General features: G+C 41.7%; 1 protein-coding gene across 1 annotated transcript in view; it reads left to right on the forward strand.

The window, feature by feature from the left end:
• The window catches only part of Gpnmb (glycoprotein nmb), a 28,071-nt gene that overhangs the window by 9,334 nt on the left and 7,960 nt on the right, over positions 1-10,777 (forward strand). Inside the window, exons 4-8 of the mRNA XM_008841465.3 lie at positions 578-751; positions 2,588-2,746; positions 3,263-3,574; positions 7,777-7,884; positions 9,026-9,128. Of these exons, the coding sequence (XP_008839687.1) occupies positions 578-751; positions 2,588-2,746; positions 3,263-3,574; positions 7,777-7,884; positions 9,026-9,128 (856 nt within the window). The remainder of the gene's footprint in view (positions 1-577; positions 752-2,587; positions 2,747-3,262; positions 3,575-7,776; positions 7,885-9,025; positions 9,129-10,777) is intronic.

Here is a 10,777-nt window from a genome sequence, read left to right on the forward strand (position 1 = left end):
ATGGAAAATACCACACACAGAGAGATTGAAACTACCTAGATTCAACAACTTTACATATTTTGCTTCTTGTGATTTTTTTTTCTCTGTATCTCTGTAGGTCTGTTACAGAGGCATATATAGAGAGATTCTTTTTATCTGAGTCATCCAAAGAGGCAAATAGCTATTGCAGGAGAGCCAAATGCAGTATGCAGGCCTGGCTGGATCTGGTGTGGGTGTGGCCACAGTAGTGTTTAGGAATAGAGTCAGGGAAAAAAGCTACAAGTAGAACGTGCCAAATGAAAAGATTAAGCATCCTGTAGTTTGGTTTGAATAGGGCTAATATTTGGAAACCCAATAGAAAGATAAGTATATTATAATCTCCAGATGGAAGTTTCCTGGAAAAATATAATACCTCAGTGAAATACAAAATATACACAGAAAATTGCAGCAGGTCATAAACATGTCATTGGATGCATTCTGAACATTAAGTTTTTAGCCCTGTAGTAGTTTTGGGAGCCTTGAAGGAAGTGTTTGAGTGGTGAGCACTGGGAAATTTGGAGGCCAGATAACAAACCTAACCTGTTTGTTTCTCATTTAGATGCGGGATTGTCTCCTGACCTGTATGTTTACAACTGGACAGCCTGGGCAGAGGATGGCGATTGGGGAAACAGCACCAGCCAGAGCCAGCACCTCATGTTCCCCGATGGGAAGCCCTTCCCTCACCCCCACAGATGGAAGAAATGGAATTTTGTCTACGTCTTTCACACACTTGGTCTGGTTCTTACAAATTCTCTTAGCCTCTTTATGCTTCTTTAAAATTTGAACCATATCTTTTCTTCTTTAAATGAAATTATAACACTAGTCTGTCTGTTGGCTTTCCTTAGCTGGGGTGGACAATGAAAGAGAGGCGGGAATATTCCTGGTTAACTTTGCCAAGCCTCCAGGATATTAAAGAATTAAAATGAGAAGAAGGAAACAGATTCAGCTCTCTTAAAACAACAAAAGAAGACTAGTCTAAAATAGTAATATGGAAAAATATATTATTTGAATGGCACAGGGGTTTTTGTTTATTCTTTAATTTTTATATTCTCAAACAAAGTAGTAAGAATTAAAGAAGTGTATGCTCTATAGGAAATTTGGGAAATGTAAAGAAACACAAACAAAAACTAAAAGCCACCAATAAATAATACCAGAAATGATTATCATTAAGTCACAAAGTTTCCAGTACTAGTATTTCTATTTAAGAGCATAATGTATACACAGTTTTTTGCTATCACAAGAATTTGATTATATATTAAAATTATGCATTGTTTTAATAGTTGCATAATATGCCACCGTCTAGAAATTGCATAATCTAGCTTCTGTTTTTCCCTGACATAGCCTACCCTCTATTTTTCAAAAACCATAAATGTTATTCACCTTGCTCTGTTGTTGGCGAAGTGGTTATTTTAGGGGGGTGCAAAGTTAGGTCACTATTAACAAGGTTGCTCAATTCTTCCTTTAAAATAGCCCCAGAGCTAGGTGTGGTAGCACATGCCTTTAATCCTACTACTCGCCAGAGGCAGAGACAAACAGATCACTGAGAGTTCAGATCCAACCTGGTCTACACAGCAAGTTCCAGGCCAGCCAGGGCTTCACAGTGAGACCCTGATTCAAAAATAATGTCTCCAGAGAGCGAAGTATGTGGCTCAGTGGTCAGGTGCACGGCTAGCATGTGCAAAGCTCTGAGTTAGAATGTCATCAACACACACACACACACACACACACACACACACACACACACAGGTGCCAGCTAACGCTCCGTATTTGAAATGTGCTCCAGTTGAACAACGTCTAGATTTCTAAATGTTTTGTCCTTCCTCAAAGACTGTATGTTTGCTTCAGTATTAACAAGCATACCTATTGAACAAAGTACAGAATAGATCAAATATTATGCTGGTCTGGAGCTGGCTTTTTCCCAGTGCCATCATGGCCCTGTCAGTGAAATCCCCAAACCCATCACTCACTGACCTGCCACTCCCACAACCAGCAGCCATGAGTTTCAGGAAGGGTTGGAGAAGGAAAACTGGAAGATGTTCATGGAAGCGCTCCATTCCCCAGTACCTACCATCTCCTACTTCCCTTCCATCTCTTGCTGCATTTTTCTGCACAAGTACGAATAGAAAGCGGAGGATCCAGTCTCCCCGAAACATCTACTTAACTGAGCTATGCAATACCCATCTGCTTACACCAACTGCTTTAAAATTGTTACAAAAATAAGGTATATTTCAGAATAGAGAACTTTTTTGAGTCCCCCAGATACCTCACATTACATTAAATGCATTTTCTATAGGTAAAATATGTATTTCAAGTGCCAAATCATCTTAACTTGATAAAGTATGCATTTGTAAACTAAAGAGAGCTCTTTCACTGTAACCAAACATGCACAGTAACAAAAAGGTTTGCTCTGTTGGGTTTTGCATAGAGCCAAGTACTGTCTCCTTTTCTGGGGCCTCCAACCTGCTCTCTCCTCAGAGCAACCTTTAACGGGCAGTTGCTAGTCTTTAAGAAATAACTTCTAATGATCATGCCATGTTGCTAATAACTACAAATTCCCTTCCTCTCATAGGTCAGTATTTCCAAAAACTGGGACGGTGTTCAGCAAGAGTTTCTATAAACACAGCCAACTTGACACTTGGCCTTGAAGTCATGGAAGTCACTGTTTATCGAAGACATGGCCGAGCATATGTTCCCATTGCACAGGTGAAAGACTTGTATGAGATAACAGGTGCGTGATAACAATAAATTAACAGGAAGATGAGGCACTTAGTTCTTTTGACTTAGGAAGTTAAGAAAGAATTAAAACCTAGTGGTCTGTGTTGTTAGGACTCATCTGGGGATTGGCAAGATGGCTCAGTGGGTAAAGGCACTTGCTGCCAAGTCTGATGACCTGAGTTCAATCCCTGGGACCCACATGGTGAAAGAGAATCAACTCCTGAAAGTTTTCCTCTGACCCCCATACACACACCTTGGTACACATGTGCATGTATGGGCATGTACAGATGTAGACACATGCAAATAAATATAACTTTAAAAAATAAAAGACTCATCTGGGCCCCTCCCCAAACTTACATATTAATTATGTTGTATCCTACCTGGTTTCCAGACTAGCTGGGGGAAACGCTAGAAAGCTTGTATATGAGAGGGAAAGCATGATGCTTAGTTAGCTCTGAAAACATTGCTATAGTCATCCCTTTACGATCTAGCATTCATAGGTCTTCTTTTCTTCTGCTGTGTCTTCTAGATCAGATTCCCGTATTTGTGACCATGTCCCAGAAGAATGACCGAAACTCATCAGATGAAACCTTCCTCAGAGGGCTCCCCATTGTGTTCGATGTCCTGATTCATGATCCTAGCCACTTCCTCAACCAGTCTGCTATTTCCTACAAGTGGGACTTCGGGGATAACACTGGCCTGTTTGTCTCCAATAATCACACTTTGAATCACACGTATGTGCTCAATGGAACCTTCAACTTTAACCTCACAGTCCAAGCCACAGTGCCTGGGATCTGTCCTTCACCTGCACCCACAGCTCCAACACCCAGCCCTTCTTTCAGTAAGTACTTTCTGGATAATTTGGTGGTTAATTAGTTAGAGACAAGGTCTTTTTATGAAACCTTGTTATACTAACCTTGAACTTGATATGTAAACTAGGCTGGCCTCAAACTTGCAGCCATCCTCCTGCTTCTCAAGGGCTGGAACTACAGATATGAGCCACCATACTTAGCCTTTTCTTGGTGATTTATTTTTCTTTTTGAGACAAGGTTTCCCTGTAGCCACAGCTAGTCTGGAACTCGCTATGTAGACCAGGCTGAACTTGCCGTCATGTAGGTGCTGGGACTCGAACCTGGGTCCTCCGAAAGAGCCACCCGTGCTTTTAACTGTTGAGGCTTCTCTCCAAACCCCCTTTCTGAAATGCTTCAAGTTGTAAAATTAATACACATTTCTTAGTAAAAATTCAAACAAACACCAAAGAAGTCTAGAATAAAAAGTGGAAGCTCCTCTTTACATTCTCCTCCCAAGAATTGAGCCTGTTCATGCTGGCAGTGTTTCTTTACAGACACTCTACATGTGCATGTAGGGTTTGTTGTTTGGGTTTTTATGTGAATGGGTTTGTGCTGCATGCATTGTTGTAGAATTTGCCTCTTTTCACTAAATGAACATAGACATATTTCAGTTGTTGTTCATATAAATCTATCCATCCCATTTATTGGCAGCATAGTATTCACAGGATTTATATAACACCATTCATTTCCACATGCATATAGATGAGCAATTAGGTTAATACCAATTACTATTGCAAATGTAATTGTGCTGGACAAGTTTAGACAGATAGCTTCATTTTAGTATGTTATTAGGTAAACCGATCAATTTATTTGTTTGTTTATACATACATACATACATACATACATACATACAAGGTCCTCCCTAGCCCATATTAGCCTCGAACTTGATATTTAGCTATGCTGGACTTGGTTTTGCTTAAGTGTTCCCGGTTCAAGAAGTATTTGTTTGTTTTTAATTTTGCAGGAGCCCACAGTTAAGAGACTTTGGATTTTTAAAGAGAATTTGGTTTTTTAAAGTATTGGAATTTTTAAGACGTGTGGAACTTTTAAAATTACACTATGTTTTATATTGTAATATTAATATTAATATGAGATCTTGAGGACAAGAAATGGAAAGGTTATGGCTTAGTAGTGATGTGTTTGTGTGTTGACAAGGGATCAATTGTCCTGGATAGTTTCAGTTGTTAACTTGACACACCTGAAAAGAGGGACCCTCAATTGAGAAATTTCCTCTATTGGATTGGCCTGTGGGCATGTCTATGGGACATTTTCTTGGTTTTTGAGTGATATGGAAGGGCACAGCCTACTGTGGGTAGTGCCACCCCTGAGCAGCATTGTACAAAAAAGCAGGCTGAGCATAGATCAGAGGAGCCAGTAAGCAGTGTTCCTCCCCAGACTCTGCTTCAGTTCTTGCCCCCACGTTCTTGCCTTGAGTTCCTTCCATCCAAGGAAGCTTTGGCTTCCCTTGATGATGGACAGTGAGCTGTAAGCCAAATAAACCCTTTCCTCCTCAAGTTGGTTTTTCAGTCAGAGTTTTTTACCACAGCAACAGAGAAGCAAGCTAAAACAATAGCCAAGGATGACCTTGAACTTCTGATCTTCCTGCTCCACCTGAGTGCTAAGGTTACAGGTGTGTACCACCTCATCCACTTTTAAGTGGTGCTGGTAATTGAACACAGGGCTTTGTGCATGCTAGACAAGAACCCTACCAACTGAGCTGCAGCTCTAGCCCCAATAACCAATTTCTTCATCTGCAAATGTTGATAATCTTCCTTATAGATAGAGAGACCAGATGTAAAAATCAAAATAAAATTTATATGCCTTTAACGTCTAAAAAATCTGATTATGTGGTTTAATTTTAGCTTTTCTAATTACATTTTAATTAAACTAGCTTGGTTTCTGGTTTGTTTGGTTTTTTTTAAGACTCTATGGCTAACTTAAACAGATATATTAAATTCCTGCTATCATTTTTCTTAGGTTGGACTGTAAGATAAAAGTCAGTAACCCCTGTGAGTTAGACACTGCCTCTTTTTTAAGATTCATTTAATTTAATTAATTTATTTATTTGGTCTTTTTGAGACAGGGTCTCCCATCTCCCTGTAGCCCCAGCTGGCCTGGAACTCACTACGTAGACTGGCCTTGAACTCGCAGAGATCTCCCTGCCTCTACCTCCAGAGTGTTGAGATTAAAAGCATGCACCGCCATGCCACACTATGTACAGGACTGTATGTGGGTGTATGCATGTGAGTGCAAGTACCCATAGAGGCCAGAAGAGGGCACTGGATCCTCTGCATCTGGAGTTACAGGCAGTTGTGAGTTACTTCATGTGGTTGCTGGGAATTAAACTCAGGTTCTCTTCGAGAATAGTACACGCTCTTAACCTCTGAGCTATCTCTCCAGCTTCAAAGCTGCGTCTTTTTAATTTAAAGGTGTTAAATCAACCATAATCAATTTCAAAATGCTTTCAAGCAGTGTGGAACTAGGTAATGGGGCCTAATGTGAATGAATACAGGCATATCCATGACTTGTTACAGTTTATGTATTTATTTGTGTGTATGGGTGTATGTATGCATATGTGTGCTTGAGTGTGGTGTGCACCACCAGGCCCGGCTTGCTGCTGTTTGTATGTTTGTTGGTTAATTATTATAGATCATCATACATATGTCTACAAATCTTTCCTGCTTTCAAACATGGGGCTCTCCTTCCCTTCCTCTCTTCCTCCCTCCCTTCCTCTTTCCCTCCCTCCATCCCTCCCTCCCTTCCTCTCTCTCTCTCCCTCCCTCCCTCCCTTTCTTCCTTCCTTGGTGCTCAGGAAAAAAAATTGTTTTTGTTTTGTGAAACAAGACCTTATATAGTAGTCCAGGTCATCCTGGAACTGTCCTGAAACTCAATATGATATGTAGCCAAGGTTGATCTCAAAATCACAGCAATCCCCCTGCCTCAGCCTCCCAAATACTGGGATTATAGACGTGAGCATTACACCTGGCAGAGAAGCAAGTTCTGTATGCCTTATTTCATTTAGGTATTATGGTTCAACCTAGGAGGGCATTAATAGTAATTCTATTTTGTTGGTGAGCAAATAAAGGCAAAGAACAATTAAATGATGTGTGTGCAAACAGCCAAAAAGAAGGGGAGCTGGGAGTGAGCCCCAGCACCTGTGACCAAAATGAAAAGATGACTTGCTCTATTGTGGCCAGCTTTATTTCATCATGACCACCATGCCATGCATTTTAATATGGCTTCACCTTTTCATTTCTTCCAGATTCGGGGGCTGTCCTCTAGCGGGGAGTGGGGCTTAGAGTAGAGCACTTGCCTGGCATGGGTAATAACCCTGGGACAAGAGAGAGGAGGGCCAGCACGGAGTGCCCATCACATCCACTGTCTTCCTTCCCTTAGCTGATTTTCACAAATCAGGTTCGCCAGCTCCATTTAAAAAGGGGAGTAGTTTACTTATGTAAGTAAATGACCACAGTACCTTAGAGCTCTTAAATCTATAGGAATCTTCGTGCATTTATTTCAAATTTCTGCATCAATTTAACAGGTATAGAATTTTTGATGTATTCTAAAGAGCAGATGGAGTCTGGAGGAGATGAATTCATGGGCATGATGGTCCACACCTGTAATCCCAGTATTTGGAAAGTTGAGGCAATAAGATCAGGAGTTTGAGACCAACTTGGGCTACGTGAAACCCTGTCTGAAAAAATAAAACAAAACAATCAACAAAAACACAGTAATACAAACGAAAAGAACAAAGAGCAAATATAATAAATGTTATGTTATCTCTGTTATATTCTTTTTTTTTTTTTTTTGGTTTTTTTTGAGAAAGGGTCTCCCTGTAGCCCCAGCTATCCCGGAACTTGCTATGTAGACCAGGCTGGCCTTGAACTCACAGAGATCTGCCTGCCTCTGCCTCTGAGTTCTGGGATTAAAGGCGTACGCCACCACTCCCAGCATGTGTATGAGTGTATTGCCTGCATGTAAGTAAGTGCACCCGTGTCGTGCAATGCGGTGGAGGTCAGAAGAGGGTTTCAGATTCCCCTGGAACTGGAGTTAAGGATGGTTTGTAGCTGCCATGAAACTCACAGAGATCCGCCTGCCTCTGCCTCCCAAGTGCTGGGATTAAAGGCTTGCACCACCATGCCCCGCTCCTCTGTTATATTCTTAGCCACTGTTTTAAACCTTTATTATTCAGCTACTCCAGTGCCTACTAGCAACAGCTCCATGGAACTGAGCGACATTGCTGATGAAAACTGCCAGATAAACAGATTTGGTTACTTCAGAGCCTCCATCATAATTGTAGGTAAGCCTGCAGACCAGTGGGAAAAGATGTCAAAAAGAACCATTCACTTTGCTAGCACCAGAAGGGTCGGGTGTAGAGCAGGGGCACTTGTACTGCCCAAGGTGATGTCCTGTAAACAAGCCAACTGGTTTCCCTGCTCTGCCCACCTACCCACCTACCTTAGGCTTTCTGGTAGAAATGGCCCTCTGGGTAGCCTACCTGCTAATGAGCCTTCCTGGGTTTGGCTCCCACCCGGGTGTCTGGGAATCTGAATGGACAGAAGAGAGAAGGGCCAGCACGAAGTGCCCACCACATCCACTGTCTTCCCTTAGCTGATTTTCACAAAGTCGCTCTTTTCCATGTGTCAAAGGGGGGATAATCCAGCCACCATACCTAGCTGTGCATTTCAGACACTACCCCAAGGTGTCCAGCAGAGAAGACAGGTGAGGACTACAGCCCATCCTATGCACCCTGTTTCCAGAAACAGGGTTGGAAGCTCAAACTGTGCACTGTTTCTGGAGATGGGATAGAAGCTGGAGCTGGGTCAGCTGCCTCTGTCCAAGAGCTACTTGGCCACACAGTGAGCCTGGGGGCTGCATCTACCTAGGAGTCACCTTTTCCTAAACCATCTCCCTGGAAGGGGCTGCTACTTTCTAACACATACCATGCCCTAGAAAAAAGAATCTAGATGGGACAGAATGGTTCTGGGTGATGATGGAAAAGCTGCATGGACTTGCGTGGGAAGCTCTGGGGATAAATTGCCAGGTTTGGTGGGTTTCTGTTTGGCAGGAAGACTGTCTCTATTTTTTTTCTTCTGATTTGTTAAGGGCATTTCTTAATCTGTTCAAGTTTCTACAATGGGGTACCATGGACTAGGTGGCTTATAGACACAGGAATTTATACTTACCATTCTGGAGGCTGAATACCAGGGCACTTCCTGGTTCATGGATGGCCCCTTCTCCTGTGTCCTCACATGGCAAGGGAGACAAGTGAGCTCCCTGTGGCCTCTTCATAAGGGCACCAATCTTATCTCCAACAAAGGTCTTGCCTTCTAAAACTTTAACTTGATTGCAATTTAACATAATAAACTGAAAGCACACATTTAGTGTACAGCTTGGTTTCTGTTATATTTTGACATTCTCTATGGTGCTTGCTTTGCTAGAGGGAATCCTAGAGATTAACATCATCCAGATAGCAGATGTCCTGATGCCTGAACCACAGCCTGACAACTCCCTGATGGACTTCATTGTGACCTGTGAAGGAGGGTAAGAACATGGTCTCATCAGAGGATAGGCCAAATGAGACCCCAGTCTGAACAAAAGGCTTGACCACTAGTCATACCTTCTAGGATGATTCAAAATCCTACATATGAGAAAACTCAGATGACTCAGGTGTTGGGGGAAAGGTTGTATGTATATAATCCCAGTACCCTGGGATTAAGGCTAAGGCATGAGAATCACAAATTTGAAACCAGAATAGACTATGTAGAGAGACTTTGTCTCAAGGGGGTGGGGAGTGGGGGTTGGTTATGTAGCTTGGTAAGTAGAGTGCTTGCCTAGCATACATGAAGCCCTAGGTTCAGTCCCCCATCACTGCATATAATGGAGTATAGCATGCACACATGTAATCCTAGCACTCAGGAAGTAAAGGCAGGAGGATCAGAAGTTTAAGGCCAGCCTTATCTACATAGGAATTTCAACATCAGCCTGGGCTATATAAAACCCATCTTTAAAAAAGAAAAGAAAGGGAAAGAAAAGAAGAGAAAAGAAAAGAAAAAAAGGGGCTGGAGAGATGGTACAGTGGTTAAAAGTACTTATTGCTTTTGCAGAGAACTAGAGTTCAGTCCCCAGCACCCATGTCCCACATTGGGTGGATCACAACCACCTGAAACTCCATCTCTAGAGGATCTGATACCCCATTTTGGAATCCAAGGGCATTGCACTCACATGCGCATGCACGCACACGCACATACACATGCACACGCACACACACACACACTGGCAAAATGCCAGTACATATATTTGAAAAGGCCATAGAAGAGGCCATCATCAAGCACACACTTATTAGTTGAAAAGTGCTTGCTGCATTAAGTGCTGATCAAATTGAACAATAATTATAACTAATTGAACACCTGCCATTTCCTTAGTACCTTACATCTCATCTCATTTAATCTTCACAACAATCCTGAGTGTCTGCATCTCACACAGGTGAGTGAGGCATATGATGATCTAGCAGCTGGAACTTGGCAGAGCACGGCTCACATAGGTCTGGCTTAAACTGGCTCTGCAGCTCCCTGAGGCTCCACCTGGTAGGTGGGACGCCAGTGTGAAACTGTTCTATGACAACCCTCTCTACAGTTCACAAAGTGTTTTCTAATATAATTTGGTTTCCTATTTTGTGCTCATGTCTAATATAATAAACTAAATATAAAACATTGTATCAATGAATTAAATATGTTAACAAATCAACTAATTTATATATGTGACTTAACTAATAGAAATGCATGTGAAGATAGACATAGTAGTATACATGAGTAATGTACACAGTACTTACAAGGCTGAAGCAGGAAGATTGTGAGTTCAAGGCCAGCCTGGGCTACATCATGAGACCATCTCAAAAAGAAAAATGTTTAAATATATTTACCCTCATGTGATTTAAATAAGAATGAGGAGTTCAATTTTATGGAAATGTAATGATTTTCCATTTAAAACTGGCTTACAGAAGCAGGCATGATCACATGTTCACACCTTTAGTCTCAGAACTCAGGAGGATGGGGCAAGAGGCTCACTGAGTTCAGGCCTTCCTGGGATACAATGTGAAATCTTGGCTCAAAAACAAAAACAAAAGCAACCCTCAATATCATCACCACCAAACCAAAAAAAAAAAAAAAAAAAAAAAACAAACAAAACTCTGA

The sequence above is a fragment of the Nannospalax galili genome, unplaced genomic scaffold, assembly GCF_000622305.1.
Source record: "Nannospalax galili isolate Female #2095 unplaced genomic scaffold, S.galili_v1.0 scaffold158, whole genome shotgun sequence".
Lineage (NCBI taxonomy): Eukaryota > Metazoa > Chordata > Mammalia > Rodentia > Spalacidae > Nannospalax > Nannospalax galili.